This window comes from Halictus rubicundus, chromosome 10, assembly GCF_050948215.1.
Source record: "Halictus rubicundus isolate RS-2024b chromosome 10, iyHalRubi1_principal, whole genome shotgun sequence".
In the NCBI taxonomy this organism is placed as follows: domain Eukaryota; kingdom Metazoa; phylum Arthropoda; class Insecta; order Hymenoptera; family Halictidae; genus Halictus; species Halictus rubicundus.
In genome coordinates, this window is record NC_135158.1 from 5,250,486 (window position 1) to 5,270,703 (window position 20,218).

The window sequence follows — 20,218 nt, forward strand, 5'->3', positions numbered from 1 at the left end:
GCGTGTTAAGCAGCTGGAAAGTTAGATGTGTTAATCGATGATCTAAACCACTAGCGAATAAACAGTGTATGATTCACAGCTGTGGACAGATCGCACTCGGCATCAAGATTTCACTATTTCTTCGGAGGTTATGAATGCGGAGAAAAATGTGAAACTCCATCGCAACGTAACACATTTAGAAAACGTATTGATAGATTTTCACCGGAGAGTCTCTCGGCCACCATCGGATCGGGAAAATATTTGATTGCTCACCGCCGCGCGCCGACGTTCTCGTGTTTGTCTATCCAAACAAAAGTATCCTCCCGATGGAAAGCGGGCGGATCTCGAGCGATTTCGTCGCAGTAACTCAATCCTTATTTTCCCATCCGCAGGCAATTCAATAACGCTTCTCGGCAAACAACGCGAACCGGAAGACTCAATATCCAAAGTGCATCTGGGTGATTGCGGCGGGGGGAAGGCAGGGGATTCAACGGGTTCCCATCGATCTCCCTCGAGGAACCGGAAGGATGGAAACACTCGGCGATATTACCGGGAGAAAATCCGCCGGTTTTCTTTTCCCCCGAACAAAAGGGAACCGCCTTTCGCCGCGCGTTGTTCTCCCGTCGGAGACGGTGCTCGCAGACTTTTGCCGTCGGAGCTGAGACTACGGAACCGTTTTAGGGCAACGAAAATCGTTCTCGCTGTCATTCCTCTTGATCGCCCAAAAAACAATTATTGTTCTCTAAGTAACCATCGAGCTCGAAAATGCAAGTTGAGGTCTGATGAATATTGTTTCGTCCGACTTCAGAGAATTTTATAGAGATTTCGGAAGACTGTGTTGCAGAGGACATGGGAAAATGAAGAGTCACTGTTCGGACGATCGTTTTCTCGTTCGGTAACGTAACACGGCGACGCGCACGATTCCAAGAACAATGAATCACTCGTTGCTTCCTGCGGCCAGCTTTTAATCAAACTTTCCAGCGAACAACGATCGTTATCGGCGCCGCGCACCGGCCAAGAAATGGGGCGAGAACGGTTTAATGGTTAACAGGTACAAATTTCTCCCATTAAAGTGAAATTCCGCGCAACCGGGCCCCACACAATCGATACGCGCGCTCTTCTTTTAATCGGAATAGGGAAACCAGCCGAAGTATGCGCGGAATATTTAATCGCCGAGGAGTTTCTACATTGTGCGGTTTACGATTGATATTTTATGCGCGGCGGTACTCTGTCCGGTGGATTTCTATCGTTTATGTTTGTGGGAAATTGAATATTACAGTGTGCGAGAGTGTTTGCTCTGCGTTTCTTTTGTTCGAAGTTTGTTCATTAGGCGAACGATGTTCGAGAGACGCGGGAACAGTTTCTCGGTTAATGTCATTCCACAGGTCTCAAAATGGCTGCCAGGTTAATTATGTTGCCGGCACTCGTTGCCCCGAACCGTGTGCGACTAAAGTTTTTGGTAAGCTGATTCACGAATGAATCATGGGACGGTGAATATATTAAATGGATTTGTCATTCGGTCCGGGCATTTATTGTGACTCAACAAATATTTTGGATTTTTCTGAAAGCGATCTAAGCGGTCGAGCGAGAGGTATTTCAAGATTGGAAATGGAATATTTTTAGGTCAACGCTAATCTTTGTAGAACGATTACAACAATTGCAAATAATTAATTGGATTGGAAGTACCGCGTCTTGTCGTTTTACTTTAATTTTTAGTGAAATCTAGCGTTCCTTTCGCACATTCCTTACTCGTTCATATTATATTAAATAAAATAGAGATAGAAACTATAATTAATTTTCAGATAGAAATAACAGAGTGCTGACAGGTGATATAAATAGAATGCGACGGGCATAACCAAGTAAGGGTTGAAACGGGAGCAAACCAGCAAGAAGCATCAATTAAGTGTAATGAATCAAAGAAAAGATTGAAAAGGCAATTAGACATGAAGGGACCAAGATTTTTACCAAGCAAAACAAAAGCTGAGCACAAAATGGCAACAATTGATAATAGATCAGTAACGAACAACAGTGAACTCAAAGAAATAATAATAAAACGTAAGGAAGCAATTAGAAAGACTCGCGAAGACGTAAATAGGGGTTGAAACAGGAATAGATCAATATCCAACGACGCAAAGCTCAAAGAAACAGTAATGAAACATGGCAAAGCATCAAAAAAGATTCACAAAGTAACGAATACGGGATGGAACAAGAATAGATCAGCAACAAACAATAAAGTCTCCTAAATCAAGTAGAAGAGGTCTCAAGGGGTTGAGAAAGGGCAGAACCCCAAAGAGACATATTTTTTCAGAATACAACCGGAAGACAAAATGGCCCGACAAGAGAAATCTGGCGTTCGAACAAAGGTCTGCGAAGACGGACAGGGGTAGAAACCGAAGACGAAGAGCACAGCGGAACAGGGTAGCGAACATGGGTCAAAGTGGCACAGGTTTCCTCGTCACCCTAGGGGTACTGTGCCGGGACGCGTTCCCGTTTTTTTACATGGCGGGGATCCCCAGGAGGCCTACACCATGCCACACGGTTTTGCACCCGTGTGGAGAACACAAGAAGAAGGGGGACATGTAGAATGTCAGAGCGAACTAGGAGGTGGAAAAATGTAATAGAAGAAGATCAGGGTAGCAAGAAGAGAAGTGTATAAATCCTTAAGCCGTCAGTCTCGTGAATGTATGCAAATCTCGTAAGAAGTTCATCTTTTTCTGACAACGAAGTCGATTGCGTTGTTTATGTATATATTCGGCCACGGACGATATCGGCGTCTCGCTCGAGGGTTGCTGATCCGAGATAGAGAAAGAGAAAAGGGTTGCCGAGCACCGAGGATCGGTTTCGCCCCGAGTGAAAGTGTCAATTCCCAACGAGGGGTCGGGGTCTGATTTTTTTCCGTCGCCGAGTGTTACGTGCCACGTGCGGCACTGCACTTTCTACGGTGCATCAATTGAATCCTTAATAGAGGCCTTTCGGATCGAGGAAAATCGGCTGCGTCGATCGTCGGTGTTCGAGTGTATGGATCGAATGATCTATCGATCGTTATTGGATGCAACCGGAAGCCGTCGACTCCGTCGAGGCGTCGTTCCATCCGGGACGATCGTGTCGACGGAGCGAGGGCTCCCGCCGAGATCGTCCGTGGGTGTGTTTTTATTTTTTTTTTTTTTTTTTTGTTGTTGTGGGGAAACTTATTGCTAAAACACCAGCGTGTACACTGGCGTTGGTGTGGTTGCTTACAACTAGTCACTTAATCGAGGCTACCTGCTAGTATACCCTCTCCCTCTTTCGCCGATGGAACCGAACAACCGAATGGAAAAACGAAGGTGCCACTGAACACGTTCGAGCCCGAGGTGCCGCGACACACCGATCACCGGAACTCAAAGGGTGGCCACGAGACGGGGACAGGATCTTTTATACCCTGGGAATTATTGATCGGCCACGGCCGGCCAGGCCGGCGACACCTGCGCAGGTCCTTCGCCGTCCGCGCAAGAGCACACCGAACGGCCGGACCGAGCCGAACGAATCATTTTTCGTGAAAGGAGACGTGGCCGTTCGCTTCTCGAACGGGTCCCCCTATGAAAAATGATGAGGGATCTCGGATCACTCGACTGCTAGCTTTGTTGAACTTTGAAGTTCAAGAGGTCCTTCGCAAACACCTCGTGGAAATGGTACTGCGAGGGCAGATTGGAGTAAAATATTGCGAATGGGGATGCTAAGGATTGGTAAAGATTGTTGAGGACATTCTTCTATCCAGCAGCCCTAATTTGTATAATGATTTTTGTTAATGTGTTTGGGGAATGTAGACGAAGATAAGCACAGCTGATGGTGAATTAACCATCAGAGAACCTTCCTCTTCAGGTGGGAATAAAATATTGCAAAAAGGGTGTTAAGGATAGGTAAAGATTGTCGGGTTCTTCGAGGACATTCTTCTCTTCAGCAGTCCTAATCGATTTCAGGATTTTTGTTAACGTGTTCAGGAAAGATTGATGAAGGTAGCAGCCAAAGCTGATGATAAATTCTTCCATTCTTCTTCTTCGTATTTGTTCAATTAGCTACTGTAAACGGGAATTGATTCCTGTAAATTTTTATAGTTTTTATTTAATGGGTGTCTGTTTTAGCAGTTGAAGATAAGAATATGGACTGTAAAGCATTGTTCGTTACCCTCGTAAGACTGATATTAACAAATTGAGAAAGCTTTAGAATGGAACAATAAAATTATTAATTAATTATTATAATTTAAAACGACGTTCTTAGTGTCTGTAGATGAAGAAGGTTTCTGTGCTGCAGATAAAGTTGCTATCGCGGATTTGAAACCCTTACAGACATTGCCAAAAGTCGTTAATGAGGTATAGGGGTAAAACCAAATTGGATTTCATGTCAGACCAACTGAAATACCGACATCCCCAAAAATCAATCACTATATTGCGTTTTTTAACTAAATAAAGCAATTAGCTAGTAATCTGCATAAGATTGGGCAATGTTAATAGTAAATTGAATAGCTTGAAATAATAAATTGCTGATAGGACCAACAAAACTACATTGGACTACCGTGGGCTAGCTAGGGCTACCCTGGGCTCACTTGGGCTGCACAAAGGGTCGAAAGCAACCATGGTCTATCTTGGGTGCACCAAAGACACGCCATAGCTTCCTTAAGCTAGCTCAAGCTAGTTCACGGGTGTCCCAACTCTACCTCGACCTAGCAATCCCAAAATTATAAAATATCAACGGAAAAACATAAAAACATTATTTTTTAATCAAGTGCGAATGATTCTTGCCGCTTCTTCCATAAGCCATAATGTAAATTCCGGCAAGAATCATTTGCTTCTTAGAAATGTCCGTACAGCGCCATTCCACGTAGTGGCAAAACGCTCAAACTCTTAGCCAATTTTTAGTTCTACTCACCCGTCCAGATGGCGCCACAGACAAATGCTGCTAAATCTCCAAATAGCGCCACTAGACGTAGTGGCAAAACGCTCAAACTGTTAGCCAATTTTTAGTTCTACTCACTCGTCCAGATGGCGCCACATACAAATGCTGCTAAATCTCCAAACAGCGCCACTAGACGTAGTGGCAAAACGCTCAAACTGTTAGCCAATTTTTAGTTCTACTCCCCAGTCTAAATGGCGCCACATAAAAATGCTGCTAAATCTGCAAACGTTATCGACAGTGAACAATTCTTTTTTCTTGAGAGAGAGGGAAAGAGCTTTGGATCGACTCTAGTCTATAAATATTATACACAAATAGAAAATGAGAGTGCTCACGATCGGGGTTTTAATGTCTCCACTAGACTAGGGGGTAGCACTATACCGGGGCACTAAAATCCCTGGCGTGAGCATTCTCATTTCCTCTCTGATATACACATAAATATATAAATATATTACAGCGCTAAATAGCGGTTGAGAAAGATGTCTAGTAGACATTGTCTACTGTTGGTATCGTTTGGCTACCAGTTTCAGCGTTTCGCCACTACGTCCAGTGGCGCTGTTTGGAAATTTAGCAGCAATTTCGTGTGGCGCCACCTACCTGAGATAATCGAACTAAAAATGGGCTACCAGTTTCAGCGTTTCGCCACTACGTCCTGTGGCGCTATTTTGAAATTTTGCAGCAATTTCATGTGGCGCCACCTACCTGAGAGTGTCGAACTAAAAATTGGCTAACAGTTTGAGCGTTTTGCCACTACTCGTTTTGGCGCTGTACGGACCCCTTAGTTGAGTTCCTGTTTTCGCCACAAGCGGCGCCACATGCACATAATTTTCAAACTTTAGCGTGTGTATGTGTCGACATATAAACATTGAGGAAGAAGGAAGAAGGCTCCAAATTTTTTAGCTTTCTTAAATGGCAGGGGAAGTTATTGTAGACGCACTACCCTATATCGATCAAGGATACGATGAACCGGGTGTTAGAGAAGCAGTGAGTACATTATACTTTCTTTAATTAACTATTAAGATGTCAAAGTTATTTTAGGTTATATTGTTTATATTTTTTCGCGGCGTGTTTTGCTATGATATCTCAAACGTAATGAACATTTCAGGCCTTGGCGATGGTCGAAGAAGAGACAAGACGATACCGACCAACGAAGAATTATTTAGAGCACTTACTACCATTGAATATAAACACTTTCGAAACGGACGTTATGAAACATGAATTTGAGCGGATGCAAAATCGTTTACCTATGGAAGTGCTTAGCATGAAACGTTATGAGCTGCCTCCTCCACTTCCAGGAAAGATGAATGACCTTGCTGCGTGGAATGAGAGTGTGGAGAACAGTAGCGCGCAGTTGGAACACCAGGCTACGAGGTATACACGATCATAGTTCAATTGCATGATCTTAGAAACTTACGTATCAACTGTAAATCCTTTTTATTTCTACTGACACGCTTTGTGTTTTCACAGAATTTGTAACCTGGAATTAATGATGGAATACGGATGCGAAGCTTGGAAGTCCTACCTGGAAATCTTGGTTCAGCTAGTGAGCCAAGCGCAAAAGCAACTGCAGTCTCTTAGAAAGAAGATTCAGGAGGTCAATTGGCAGAGAAAATCAATGCAAACCCAAGGAGGGGAAAAGTTGAGAGCTCTGGAAGCACAATGGGTGGGACTAGTATCAAAGAATTATGAGATTGAACAGGCTTGTGTTCATTTGGAGGAAGAAATACAGATATCCATGATGAACAAGGGTGAAGCCCTTGGAGATGTCCCAGGAGAGGAGGAGCCTGACATTCCAGGAAAGAGTGCTACAGAAGTTATGGCAACAGAGATAAACCAACAAGAACAGGACATAATTCGAGAAATTTTGTAAAAAGACGTGTACAAATCGATAGCTGCATTGTGTATAAATATTTAAATACATCGTTTTTAATTAATCATTTTTAGCTCTGATCACCCTTAACCCTTTTCATAGACTGTACAAATGGAGTGCGGTTGCGTGGAATTTTGAACGTGACTGTACCAATATGGTGAAGTGTTTTGCAACATTCAGTACTGATTATTGAGCTAAAGAAATCAATCACGTACAGTACATTTTGTACGGAATTAATGAGAGAACAATTTGATCGATGGAACAATAAGAATTTTTATATACTAGCGTGCTGTGAACTATGTCTGAATTTTGAGTAATTTGCTACGAGTTCGAAGATTTCAATCCTTTTGGAGGTTACAAAAAGTTGTTAGCTGGGAGAAATACTGGTAGAAAAGTCGGTAAATAGTGACAAGTGGTTGGAGAATTATTAAAAAAATATATTTACAGGGGTAACAACATGACTGTATCGAGATTTCGACGCTACTCGTTCGGAGTATTGGTGATGGCATCGTTGTTGGCAGGTTCACAGTACGTTCACATGAAATATGAGCCTCTCAAAGATTTGAACGATCTTATAGAAGAGGAATTCAAGAGAAGAGTTTCACAAATGGAGCGCAAATAGAGCATCATTGAAATTTGTAAATAGCTTAATAAATTAGTTAATAAAAACTAGATATTTGTATTAACATACTCTCACACACTAAACTGAATATAAAGTAATGCTGCGCATTAACACATCTATTTGGGATGTTCTGGGTGACGAAAAACAGTAGGGGATTTAATAAAGCACAATTTATTTCATCATAGTTTACACGTATCACGCTTTTCTTTAATGCTTGAAATATACATATGTACAAGATGAATATCACTGTCTATAAATGACATATAGTATCAAGTAACAATTATTTATATTTCACAGTATACCTGGAGGACTTTCTTATATAGTTTGCTTGCATTGTTGTATCTCAGTTAGCAGATCCGCGTAAAACCTAGCTTAGAAATTGAAATCCGTTAGGATAGCCACTACACGTGTGTTTTTTTTGTCCTTTATAGAATTACAAAGCGAATAATCAAGCGTTATTCTCAGCCAACTATTCGTGTAAAAAAATACGTAAATTTCATCTCAGTTTCGATCGTTCTATTACGTCAGGAAAGATAGTAAAAAATACTCGTTCCTTGAACCGGCGTCGAACAGTTTCCATTAATCACTAAATTGTCATAACGACGTCTCGCTGGCGCCGGAGCTTTGCGATTGAAGCGGTAAACTCGTTTTGTATCCTGCTGCCTCTTCCTCTAGCAATGTTATCCGTTGTTTCAATAAATTCACCTAAAAATTAATATTATTGAAAGAAATGTATATAGATTTTCAAATAGTAAATTCCATTTTCCTATTACTAAGCGAACTCGTTCCAAAAACTTTGTTTCGTATATTAGGCGAGTTTTAACTCTGATTTCATCACGCGTGATGCATGAATTTATTTTGAATGAAAATGTAGACCAAAAAAGAATCTAATTAGGTCAAAATGTTCTGAAAATGTTCCACCTTTTTTCTATCAAGTAAAATCTATTTTTGATTCAAGCTTAAACAATCAATCTTAATTTTAATGTGATCGTGTTCAACGTTGGCGTAATGCGTCGGCATGAAAGTTAGATCACGCGCGATGATTTGTTCGAATTTATTCTGTATGAATATGTGGACCAAAAATGAAATTAAATAGCTCAAAATGTTTACAAAACGTTGTGCTTTGTTTCTATCAAATAAAATTTGATCTAATTCAAGCTCAAATATGTAATCTTAATTTTAGTGTGACCGTGCGCAACGTTAGCGAACCGCGTCGGCGTAGAAGCACTAATCGAAGAAAACCAAGATGGCGACAACCAGATGATGAAACTTGTGATTTCTAGACATTATGGCAAAATTCGGAATAAAAAGGAAAATAAGAAGATGGGTGAACAAAGTGCCTTTCAAGTTTTTGGGTGAATTTCGTCTTTTACCAGTTTGCTTTGTCGCTGGTGGTCTTCTGGAGTATGTTATGATACATTGGCACGTTGGAGAGGTTAACTTTTACAGAACATACAAGAAAAGACGCATAGAAGAGGCAGTTGAAGAAAGATTACGAGAAATGCAAAGGGGGAGTGTCAACGCATAAAAACTCAAGAGCTACTGCAGACGCTTGTACGTATACATGACCGAATTAATATAGAACAAAACACTTTCTTTGTATTACCAGTGCTTTAACGAAGGAGACTATCGTTCATACATAATTTTTACTTCCAGGAGTCGACGGTACAAATAACTTAAAATGAATCAAGCAGCAGCAAGACTCTCCAATAAATGTAACATATATAAACTGTAGAAATATACAAAACTGTAATAAACTAGCTTCTATGAATATCGCTAGACAATTCTAGTACTTGCTTTTAATATCCCCTATATCATCCATTTTAATCATTGTACCTGTGTAGCATGCCTCTCAACCATGCCCAACATTTGCTGCTCCAACTTCTTTAATCTAGACTGGTATTTCTTCTTGGATTTTTCTAGAGTTTGCACCAGAGCTCTACAATCACGTGTTCCATTAGAAGTTACATAATAATAGACTGTAATACAGAGTGATTTTTCAAATACAATTACCCATTTGCTCTCTTCAAATCGTTCACAAGCTCGGCAGACTGTTGATGCCTGAGTTCCGAATTTTTGTTAACTTTATCCAACGTCGATACTAATTCCTGCAAACGTTCTTTCAATCTAGCTTCTCGGCCCAGCGCCTCGATCAGCTCTGATTCCATGCCTTCGCTTTCGTTATCACTTAGACCGCGATCCTGCGATTACAATTAAACAGTCAAGTGTATGCATGTACATTTATGGATCATCTTGTATACTTTAATTAATACAGCGACGTCTGGGTCCATTTTGACATAAAAAAGGTTTTTTCTCTTTTAATTCCCTTAAAAAATCGAAGATAATATATCAGTATCCCTAAACTCTTTATCTATTAATTTTTGTCATAAATGCATAAAATCCGCAGTCTAGTAATGAACACTAAATGGTCTAAATGATCCCAGACAGAGTCGTTTGATCTCCAGCCAGCAGAAGTTCGTCTCCCAATGATGGAATGACAGTGTCGTTCATACTTTATTCGTAGCCATTGCCAGCATGGCCTCCGTGTCGTTCAGCTGACCCTGAAGGTGCTCAATGGCGGCGTGTTGGGCAGCGATTTGCGTGTCGCGCGCGTTCAATTTTAATTCTATGGTAGCCCGTTCCTTCTCCAGGAGGAAGACTCTTGCCCGCAACTCCGCTTTGTCCTCCCGCATGGCCATCAATTCCTGCGTGATCATTGTACCAGATCTGTATTTAGCCGGTCGTGTTCACTTTCCGAGTGAAAGACAAACCGGGGGGACGAACCTGCATCAACACTGCGGTCTCCAAGTCCAGTTTTCTGGCCTCTGCCAACGAGATCGTGTTCTTCGAGTTCAGAGGCTCCGCGTGGACGCTCTCCAGTTCCACTGCGGTCGATCTGACCATTGCACGGTCCCCTTTTAATTGGCTGATGTGTCTCCTGAGCCTCTGCTCGTCGTCCACGCTCCACGCCACCTCGTTCCTAATGACACGCCGTAATTACGCACTCTTATCGCACATTAACCCATAGTTTCCGATTCATACCGGACCCACAGTCCCCTTTACACGGTTTCTTTTGTTCCTCGTGTGTTACAAACTGTGCTCCATGGAACTCTAGGTTCCTGGAGTCAATGTTCATTTGCCCGACACTTATTCAACACTAGATTTACGGAACACTAAAGCTGACTATTTTATATTACTTTATAAAAATAAAGAGAATCTGTATATCCAAATTTTTAGCCATTTTTTTTAAATCTTAAAACTACAATACAGAAATGGTTTCCGTGTCTGGCACCTGATCAATGCAATCTAGTGTTCCGCAGCCTCGAGGATCCTTCAACTCGGGATCTAAGATCACTTCTATACTTACTCGTCAGACAGAACTATACTGTCCTCCCAGGGCGCGTTTAGGCTGTTCACGCACTCGTTCTCCAGCTTGTTCAGAACATGATAGGCCACGTGCTCGGCCGCCCTCCTGTTATCGATTGTGATGCCATTCCTTTCGGTAGACAAAGCGATCTCGCTCTCCAACAACGCTACTAGAACATCATAGGCCTCGATCGCACGATCACTATACGAGAGAGCCAGACGCAAGGCAGTGGCGTTCGACTCGTACTTCCCTACCAGTAGGCTCAATCTGAAGAAAGGAAAGAGACTCTTGCACAGATCTTAACACCTGACTCGTATTGTTATTAAATTAGAAGTATACCTGTCACATTGCGCCTTGCTCTCGTGCAAAGTTAGGGCCAGGACCGCGTTGTTCGCTCGAGCATGTTCCAATCTGCTGTTAAGCCTCTCTGTCTCGACCTCGAATTGCTTCTCGGACCCATTCAGCTCTTGTAGATTAGAGTGATCCAGGAGATCGGACACCAGGTGCTCTGCCACCATCGTTGAACAGACCTGACAATTTTCATTAAACGTTTCTCCTCTTCATTGGTTTTATTGATATCTTTTCGTGAGTTAGCCTGACGCTATAAATAGGGGTTGTCCGAAACACGAGTCTTAAAAAAGATTTATTTGAATGCATTTTGTCCTCTTCTAATTATACTTCGTTTTGTTTTATCGTAGGTATAAATAGAGGGTACAACATTTAAATGATTCATTTAAAATATTTTTTTGGGCTCTAAAATTAATTTTAAAGAACGGACAGAACGATGAAGGACAAATATAGAAGAACTACAGAGAATTTTGTCGCGAGAATTGTGTCACCGAGGAACGAACGGCGAGTACAGTGATCGAGCATGACTTCAGGGCACGACGTGAAATTTTCACCAGCCGTAAATTCTGAAAGAAGAGTCGCGGACAACGGGAACGATAACGTACCCCCAGGTTGGTAATATCGGGTCCTGTGATGTGCCTCTCGTCCGTCCTCCTGAGTCTCACCCTCTCGGCCATTTTAAGAACAGGAGCTTCCTCCCTCGTTACGCTCTTTGTTGGCGGTGTCTGCAGGGGCGGCAAGAGTGGCGAGCAAGGTGCACTCAAAGGTTCCGGCGAGCTGGTGTTGCCTCTTGTCTGCGGGGAATCAAAGGAGGACGGGGAAACATTACGGCGGGAAGGGTTGATAAACATTTTTGTGAAAGTGTCGGCTGATCAAAGGTTGGGCCTGCGAGCCTTGGGGTAACCATGCGAAAAATTTGTTCATCGCCGACCGGGTGCGCTCTGCGCATCCCGGATAATATTCTCTGCACCGAGAAGAAATTCACCGAGCATTCGCAACCCTTGCAATCATTCCCGGATACCCAATTCATTAACAACTGGCGCGAGTTTCATTCTCAGTAAAAATATACAGCGGAATACAGCGAAAATGTGGTTTTCCCCCTAGCTAATTATTGCCAGATACTCAACTAATTAAACAGTCGTATGGTTTTAATTCTTGGTAGAATATTTTTCTCCCCTTAGGGTCGCGCCTGATAGCACTCTTCATAAAATTGCTACCACCAAAATTGCTAGGACCATTGTGTTACTTTCTTGCCCCTGTATTTTTATCACCTACCCTAATCTCCCTGCGAGGCGAATCGCTGCCAGCCTGTTGCCTCTGGTTGTTCGCCTGGTTCTTAAAATTGGCGAGCTGAGTCTGCAAGCTTGAAATCTCAGCTCTCAGAGCTGTGACCTCGTCCTGTAACGCTGCGACAGCCACACTTTGGCAGGACGCTGCCTGCTGCGTTGGCTCGGGGGTTGGTAACGCGGCGGGACTGTCCAGCTGCTCTCTGCCATTCTATCAATAAAAAAGAAGACGGTAGTCATTTCGGCGAAGTAGACTCTCGGGAACCTTCTTTAGACTCGGGAACCTTTCGATTCACGGTGGTATCTATACTCGATTCAATTTCATCAATAACGCCAATTCTGTTTGACACCCGTCCATCTGTTCAGGACTAAAAATCTACCGGAAACCTATTAACAGGCTTTTCAATAATTCAACAATTAAAACTTTCGCTTCTATCGCTGTTAGAAGATCTGTAGAAAATTCTTAGTCGTGGCCCATAGACTTTCGAAATTTATGAAACAGTCCTGGACAATGAGTTAATATGTGATATTGTAGTCTTGACGACGTAAGGAATTGAACGAATCGCGATTGAAGTTTCTGTTGAAGGATCGATAAAAACATTCTCAGCCATGGATTTTCAAAAAATATAAGTACGCGAAGAAGTAGCAAACCGGTCAGCAAATCATCTTCTTCGTCTCTACCGGATCGGTTCGGCAAAAACAAGCTGAAGCGATCAGCTCCGGTTGAAAACTTGGCAAGTTTCGTATCCGCGAGGCTGGCGCAACGATGGTAAACGCTCGCGGTATTCCCATAGTTTCGTCATTCGATGAAATTACTTCGAGGCAGTATATCGGACGAAATTTAATAGCTCGGCGAACACCGGGCCTAGACGGTGCACCGGTTCTCGATTAGAGAAGTTGGTAATCGAGTGAGAGGAGGATCGATCGCGGAATGGAAAAGTGAGGAACGGTTCCCGGTGGCTGAAGAAGTGCCGGAAGTGGGCGGGCTGTCTACCTCGTTGGCACGAGGCTCGATGTCTTCGCAACAGCTGGAATCGGCATCCCCTAAGGTACGGTCACCGTCGCCTTGGATGTCGCCGCCGGCTTCGCTCTCCTCGACCGGGTTCGTGATCGAACCCTCCGCATCCCTGCTCGTCTCGATTTCTGCGAATCATAAAACACCATGAACCACCATCAGGCACAGGAAGCTCGAGTACTTCGGTGGGCGGCGACTAACTCGACAGAATCGATCGAAAACCACTGTTGGCTACTGTTGGCTTCAGGGGAAATCGTCGTGTCTCGCTGGAAAATCAATCTTCCAAGCTGAACATTTTTCTACATGTCCTCGAAACCATCGCTTAAACGCGTAAAAAGTTTTGTGAATTTATATCAAACCGTCTGGTCATTAGAAATTCCCAAAGTGTGCCTTTTTTTAAACAGACGTCGCGAAAAGAGACGTCACTTGCACGTAAAAATTCATAACAAAGTTATGGGTAGAATCAACATTCTATCGACGTATGCAAGCTACTCAGCACTCAACTCACGAATTGTAGATCCTTCGGCCACCCAGAGTTTTCACTCGTTAGTGTCGTCTGTGATATGACTTTAACGCGGATACGTTCCTCTAGGTGAGAATTCTTTAACGAGGAAATAAGACAGCTTCCCACACGGGTAAACCAATGATCGAAACCATGTTTTCTTCGTATCGATCGTAGCTACATTGAACTACATCTCGTTGTAATTGGCTGTTCTCAATTCCAGCTGCTTTGGTTGCATGTGGGTATCTCGAAAAAGACTCAAAAAATAAAAATAGCGGTACTTCAACGTCATTATTCTAGTTGGAAGAACTTAATAAAAATTCTGAAACGAAGAAACACGTTTTTAATTAACTTCTGCTAGTTGCAATTGCCTTGGAGACTTTCTATTTGGCACAAACGATCTCCGGTCTACTAATTACCGATCCGAGAAGCTTCGTTCGCAAGCCGCAAGACGGATGGAACACGGATTACAAAATGGTGGAACAAAACAGCGTCGTGGCCGCTTTCCGGCGTCGGGACGTCGCAAAACAAAGCCTGCGGGGCGCCCCGGAGGAATCGTCGAATTTCGGTGGCCTCGGTCTCGCAGCGGGGGACAGCGTTAAAACATCGAATAAATCTCTGTCGAGAAAGACAGGGGGGAAAAAGAGAAAGAAACCTCGACGGATCTCGGCGAGGGAGCCAATCGACTCGGTTCCGCTCTCATCTCGCGCAACAGATTTACGGAATCGGTTGGCTTCTGTCTTACCGGACTCATCCTCCTCGGCAATTACGGTAGCACGGTGCCTCTCGAGCTGCCTGCCGAGCTCGGCGATCACGGAATGCAACTCGGTCAGCCTCTCCTCGTGCCTCGCTGCTTGCTGCTCTGCCCTCTGTTCTGTTCTGGCTGCCTGCACCTCGGCCCTCACCAAGGCTGCCTCGGCTGCCTCTCTGGCTCGTGTCGCTGCCACCAGCCTCGAGTTCAGCTCGGCCACCTCGTTCCTCAACGATGACAGCGCGGCCGCGTGCAGCTGCAACAGAAATTCCGAATATTTCGTTACTGGGAACTCGTTGATTTTTTAGGTGGCGAATTTGGCCGAGTCTTCGGAGGCTTCCTCAGGGTCGTTGACGCGAGCTTGATGCGGTTCAACGACGGTAGCATGTGGGAATTGCCTCTACAATGGATTTATTGTGAGGACAGTAGGGCAAGACTCTTCATATTTTAGACATTTTAGACGATTTTAGATATTTAAAGGATTTCTTAGGCATTTTTAGATATTGTAGACGTTTTCGGCATTCGTACACATTTTTGAAAAATTTTGGACGTTTTCAGACATTTTAGGACTTTCTTGGACATTTTTGAACATTTTTGGACATTATTGGACGTTTTTAGATATTCCTAGATATTTTTGGACGTTTGTAGATATTTATGAAAGAGGAGAGAGGAGGAAATTTCGTTGCATAATGTGGCAGCACTTTCTGAAATAAGAGGGAAAGAACCTCATGTATAACAAAAAAAAAAAAAAAATGAATGAAAGCATCTGAATTATCTTGGAAAAGCAGCGTACGAATCGGAAAAAGGCGGTCGAGAGTTCGAATCTTTTTTTTTTTCCGCCGCGCCTGTGTTCGGGCACCGCAGATCCACGTGAAATGCAAATGAGAATCATCGATCGAGAACGTGCAGGTAATTCGAGCATTCTGCGGCGTCGCAGGTGTGATTCAGACTCTGCCTTCTACGCGTTTCGTCTCGATCCGTGACGCAACCTGTCCCGACCGAAGATCCGGCGAACGGACAGATAAGGATTTGTCCTGATTGCGGATTGTCGGCCGAACGCCGATGGTGGCATGATATTTTATTCGTCGACGTAAATATTTTAGTCGGGCGAATCTCGCTGGCAACGTCGGACGCTATTCCAACCCCGAGAGCACAGTATCAAATATTCAGGCTGTTACGGCTTCATCCGAGACGCAAATGGCGGCAAGAACAATTCCTGCGCTCGTTGGGAACGTTCTCGCCTTTCCCCGATTCCGGGGAAATTGTTTGTTATCGAACCGCTCACTGTTTTCGCAATTGAACCGATGGTAGACGAGGGTTCTCTAAAATATAGTGATTAATCACTTGAAAATTGATACAAGGCGATCAAAAATCACGTTAAGTTTCTAATAACACGGTACTGCAATTGCAGCTTTGAAAAATTCCAAGGTAGAATTATTCTTCGTGTTTTATTAAAATTTTGCACACATTTAACACCAGCGGATCCTAAGTTAAAAATTGACAATTTACCGTGTTATTTCAGGGTTGCCTGCATTAAATTCATTGTTCGATATTTTGTCAGTTGAATAATCAAATTATTTTATTTGCAATTTTATGAGCTAGATACACGAGCTTTTTATGTTACCGATATCAGGTCTGAAACGTCCTGAAAAGGTTGAGCTATTTTCCTGGAACCAGATTTCGCAGAAACTGATATTTTTCACTGCACATTCCAAGAAGTATTATTAGCTTGTAAAGTGAAAATTGCACGTTGACGAGAATCGCATTTCAGCGTACTTAGTAGCAAGATAATGTCCACGCTATTACTTAAAAATAATAGATCACGTACGGAAGATTAAAATGACCCTGCGTTCATCCAAGCAAGGTTAAGCATTTAAAAATGGCGTCCGAGAAAGATTGTCGTTGCAGGTTTTGCGGAATGATGATCGTGCAGGTACAATTTCTGATCGGTCTGAAATGTTACGCTGAAAGGATTCTAATCGGAGGCACGCTAATATCGGTGCGAGGGACAAATCGTCCTTGTATGCGTCCGTCAATTAGCATCGCTCGAGACTAAGTCGCAGAACATTTATAATTGAAGACACGTGAGGTAGAATGAATATCCTGACGGGGAACGGGGAATCCTTATCCATTAGGCGACTCAACCCTGCCTCGGCTACCCTGCCGTGGCAATGAAATTATAAATAGCTGAGAGCATTCCTTCGAGCATCTCGGTAAATTAATTAACAAATTCTGATTTTGGTTCCATGAATATTAGCTCTTTATTTCATGCGATACTATCTGATTTATTTAGACTTTTAGATAATAAAGATGGTATAATTCCAAAAACAGGGTTAAACGCAGTGTCTAGAGCATAAGTGGGAGCAGGTTACCCTCTGGGGCATTTCCCTAGCCCTATCGAAATCAGGAGGAACCAAAACAACGCCCACTCAAAGCACTTTCAAGAAAGGAAACAAGGATAGTGTTCTAGTTCTGCCTCTGATAATTTTCCTAAAGAATCAATTTAGAACAAACATAGGCATTGATTGCCCTCGGGGCATTGCTCTGGCCCCGTCGAATTTGAAACAACCCAAAACCACGCCCATTCAGAGCACTTTAAACAAAGAATACAAGACAGTTTTGCAACGCTTTATTCGATCATTTTCCCTAAAGCGTAAATTTAGAGCACACGTGGGCACAAATTGCCCTCAGGGGCATTGCCCCGGCTCCCACGAAATCGGAAGCGACGAAGACCCGCCCACTCAGAGTACTCTGTCTAAAAAGAGCAGGATAGACAACGTTCCGTTGCTATCGATTCCAAATTCACACGACTGGGAGAGTTCTTCGACGTCATTTGCCTTGGAGCAATGCCCTAGGGGGCAATGCGAGCCGCTCCCAGACTAAAGGTCACCTTATCTATATCAAACCTAGACGCATAAAGATCGGAGAAATCTAATGCGCAGTTCAGGAGGATTAAAAGGAAAAGATCGATACAAGGAAAGGAATGAAAGAAGGAGGAATTTTCAAGAATGCTGGCTCGGTTTTCAGTTGTTGCAGTAAGGCGGGAGATTTGAAAATTTCAACACAGTCCAAGCCACAAGTACCTTTGAGCCAGCAACTGGACGGTTCCTCTCACGAGAAAGGTAATTAATTCTACGCCCTGGGAAAAAAGGATTTAGAAAGGGCAATTATCAAGAAATTTGAAAATTCCAACAGAGTCCAAGCCACAAGGACTTTCGAACCGGCAACTGGGACGATTTTCGCTGGAACAAAGAGACTCCATGTCCGGGAGGAACGTTCTTCGTGAAATGCGACGTCGTTTCTGTTAGTGTCTCTAATTGTGGGCTGAGGAACGACAGTTTCCCGGCAGTTCACGACAGTTTCGTCGCGTCGCAGCGATCCGTGGGTCGCAGACGATCGTCCTTCCTCCTTATTACCGGACGGTCCTCATTAATTTCGCCGCATTCGGGCCGTTTCGAGCGTGAACGATCTCGCCGTGCGAGGGAAAAACGCTGGTGGCGTGGGCGTCGCGGAATAGGCGTTTACGAGCCGCATCTCGTGTTCTCCGCGGCGAGTGTCCTTCGCGGTGGCAGTGATGCAGTCATGCGTGTTGCTGGTTACGATACGACGAGCCGCTAATGATTCCTGGGCCACGTGACGGCGCCGCGTATAAGAATCACCGGCCGTAATTACCGCGATATCAGTCGAGCTACGACCAGACGATCGTGCGCTTGTTGCCAGCCTCGAACTACCCCAGCGACACAACAGGTAAACTAGTTTCTCGGATAGTTTTTGCCATCCTGATCCGCCATCGGCTCTTCTACAGCCTCTCTCCCCCCCCCCCCTCTCTCTCTCTCTCTCTCACCCTGTCTCTTTATCACCTCGCTTCTTCTGTATCGCCTTTTCCTTTCTCTTTCTCGGGGAAGATAGGCTCGTCTTTTTGCGGACACATCGTGCTTCACACTTTTAACACGTTCGCCGCCGTGCACCGTCCGTGCTCGAGCTTACAAAGATGCATTGAGTTATTTACGAGCATGAAAAACGCTCTGCCTCTCGCTCCTCTCGAAATGGCTGCCTGGTTAATTACACGCGTGCGGTTTGACGTCTTACTACACCGGGAATTAACAATTTTTCGAAGTTTCTTGCGATTACGCGCGTTCCCTGGTTGGTTTCATGGTAGATCGTGGATTTTTCTTCGAGGGATCAACGATTCTTGCTCTCTCGTTTCTTACGCTTCTCTTTGGTTCACCTGCTGGTCTTGACAGTTTGTATATCTTTCAGAGCTGAGAGGCTCGACAAAATTTCAGACAAGATTACTGTTCATAAAGTACAGTTTCGTCGAGTCGTTGTTGCTCCACAAGCATAGTGCTTTTTCTTCCGCTTAAGGCAAGATTAATAAAGATTCTAGTTTCCGATTTTTTAGTCCTCCCTTTTATAGTCGTTTTGCTCTTGGTTCTTCTTTTGCCACCAAAGTTGTATCGATTCGCTGCCATTTCATACATAAAGTGTGATACACATTTGTCCATTCGCTCGTTCAAGGGCGTCTACGTCGAACACAATATAATCGCCTGTCAGCTGACAAACGAGAATAAAAACAAAACGAGGAAAGAACGGTCGATATTTTCTGACAATAACGAGACGTAAAAAAAGAAAACGAAGGGTCGAAAGCAGGATCCGTTGAACGAATAAGTAGAACTGCAACGAATTATCGCGACGTGTAGTTAGACACGAATGTCGAGTCACCCCATTGTGTTTGATGAATAGGCGAACGGCTCCGAGAGGCATTAGTAATTTTCTTACGCTAGCATTTCTTAATGCTTGCTCTCCGATCCGAACATTGTCGAAACGATGCTGACACCGTCGAAACGATTCCAGAAAGCAAAAATGAAGTTCCTGTTCAGCCTGACGCTCCTCATGGCGGTCCTCTGCGTGTCGATGTCTCTGGCACAGGCCGACGACTACATCCACCTGCCAGGTAAGAGCTGCAAGGATGCACCACCCTGTCCCGATGGCAGACCATGCGTGATGGCTCCACCGCGTTGCAACGCTGGAACCTGTGGCACAGACCCTGTGCCAACCTGCGGCTCGAAACCCTGATCGTCGGAGTACCAATCCAGGTACAAGTGGACGTCGCAGAAGCCGCTTGTCATCTTCATCGTCCATCGGCTGACGAAGATGCTAACTGTCGACGTATGACAATCTAACCGACTGTAACCTGGTTAATAAATCTCCAACTAATCTACACGCTATATTATTAACGAGGCCTCATCAGAACTCAAACTCAATAGAAATCGCTGGATATTTTGATAAAAATATTTTTTCTGTTACCACGGTGATTGTCAGACCATCGTCCCTGAAAGCCAAATTAATAAACTGTAACTGCAGTGCTGAAGAATTAGCTATCGTCACAGTGCTTCAACAGCTATATTAAATGCAACAAATGAAGAACAAAACTGTGAATGTCACAGTAACTGTGTATTAGGAAGAGTTTAAGAATATTGTCACATTAATTTCGACTTGCTACGATTATCGAGGGAACGTCTCGCATCGTCGAGGAGCAAAAGGTGTATCAA

The 20,218-nt window shown here is 43.7% G+C and overlaps 4 protein-coding genes across 6 annotated transcripts in view; 3 read left to right on the top strand and 1 right to left on the bottom strand.

Moving 5' to 3' along the window:
* The first annotated feature begins 5,735 nt into the window (after positions 1 to 5,735).
* On the top strand, positions 5,736 to 6,839 carry Bcas2 (BCAS2 pre-mRNA processing factor). The gene is made up of 3 exons (XM_076794201.1): positions 5,736 to 5,889; positions 6,011 to 6,276; positions 6,373 to 6,839. Exons 1-3 carry the CDS (start codon positions 5,815 to 5,817, stop codon positions 6,773 to 6,775), a joined length of 744 nt encoding a protein of 247 aa, XP_076650316.1. The 5' UTR covers positions 5,736 to 5,814; the 3' UTR covers positions 6,776 to 6,839.
* A 432-nt stretch (positions 6,840 to 7,271) lies between these two features.
* LOC143357677 (ubiquinol-cytochrome c reductase complex assembly factor 5-like) lies at positions 7,272 to 9,170 on the top strand. Of its 2 annotated transcripts, XM_076794209.1 has the most exons (3): positions 7,272 to 7,413; positions 8,581 to 8,951; positions 9,054 to 9,170. In XM_076794209.1, exon 2 carries the CDS (start codon positions 8,686 to 8,688, stop codon positions 8,923 to 8,925), a length of 240 nt encoding a protein of 79 aa, XP_076650324.1. In that variant the 5' UTR covers positions 7,272 to 7,413; positions 8,581 to 8,685; the 3' UTR covers positions 8,926 to 8,951; positions 9,054 to 9,170. The 2 variants fall into 2 exon arrangements, with proteins under 2 accessions (XP_076650324.1, XP_076650325.1); XM_076794210.1 differs by lacking the exon at positions 7,272 to 7,413 and having other exon boundaries at positions 8,412 to 8,951.
* LOC143357670 (colorectal mutant cancer protein) overlaps positions 7,553 to 20,218 on the bottom strand; it is a 66,939-nt gene continuing 54,273 nt past the window's right edge. The window contains exons 4-14 of one of the 2 annotated variants that reach the window (XM_076794196.1): positions 14,661 to 14,922; positions 13,393 to 13,541; positions 12,388 to 12,609; positions 11,718 to 11,906; positions 11,104 to 11,294; positions 10,765 to 11,031; positions 10,182 to 10,377; positions 9,911 to 10,102; positions 9,411 to 9,598; positions 9,234 to 9,336; positions 7,553 to 8,102 (exon numbers count right to left, since the gene is read on the bottom strand). In XM_076794196.1, the coding sequence (XP_076650311.1) occupies positions 7,992 to 8,102; positions 9,234 to 9,336; positions 9,411 to 9,598; positions 9,911 to 10,102; positions 10,182 to 10,377; positions 10,765 to 11,031; positions 11,104 to 11,294; positions 11,718 to 11,906; positions 12,388 to 12,609; positions 13,393 to 13,541; positions 14,661 to 14,922 (2,070 nt within the window). In that variant the 3' untranslated portion in view covers positions 7,553 to 7,991. Of the gene's footprint in view, positions 8,103 to 9,194; positions 9,337 to 9,410; positions 9,599 to 9,910; positions 10,103 to 10,181; positions 10,378 to 10,764; positions 11,032 to 11,103; positions 11,295 to 11,717; positions 11,907 to 12,387; positions 12,610 to 13,392; positions 13,542 to 14,660; positions 14,923 to 20,218 lie in introns of both variants that reach the window. The other variant, XM_076794197.1, reaches the window with a different exon arrangement.
* On the top strand, positions 18,254 to 19,889 carry LOC143357678 (uncharacterized). The gene is made up of 2 exons (XM_076794212.1): positions 18,254 to 18,413; positions 19,521 to 19,889. The coding sequence occupies exon 2, from the start codon at positions 19,530 to 19,532 to the stop codon at positions 19,740 to 19,742; it is 213 nt and encodes a 70-aa protein (XP_076650327.1). The 5' UTR covers positions 18,254 to 18,413; positions 19,521 to 19,529; the 3' UTR covers positions 19,743 to 19,889.

Excerpts from the sequence above, each read along its gene's own strand:
- LOC143357677 (XM_076794209.1), top strand. The coding sequence starts at position 8,686 with ATGGCAAAATTCGGAATAAAAAGGAAAATAAGAAGATGGGTGAACAAA.
- LOC143357678 (XM_076794212.1), top strand. The coding sequence starts at position 19,530 with ATGAAGTTCCTGTTCAGCCTGACGCTCCTCATGGCGGTCCTCTGCGTG.
- Bcas2 (XM_076794201.1), top strand. The coding sequence starts at position 5,815 with ATGGCAGGGGAAGTTATTGTAGACGCACTACCCTATATCGATCAAGGA. Across the intron at positions 5,890-6,010 it reads AACCGGGTGTTAGAGAAGCA|GCCTTGGCGATGGTCGAAGA; the intron begins GTGAGTACATTA and ends TGAACATTTCAG. Across the intron at positions 6,277-6,372 it reads TTGGAACACCAGGCTACGAG|AATTTGTAACCTGGAATTAA; the intron begins GTATACACGATC and ends GTGTTTTCACAG.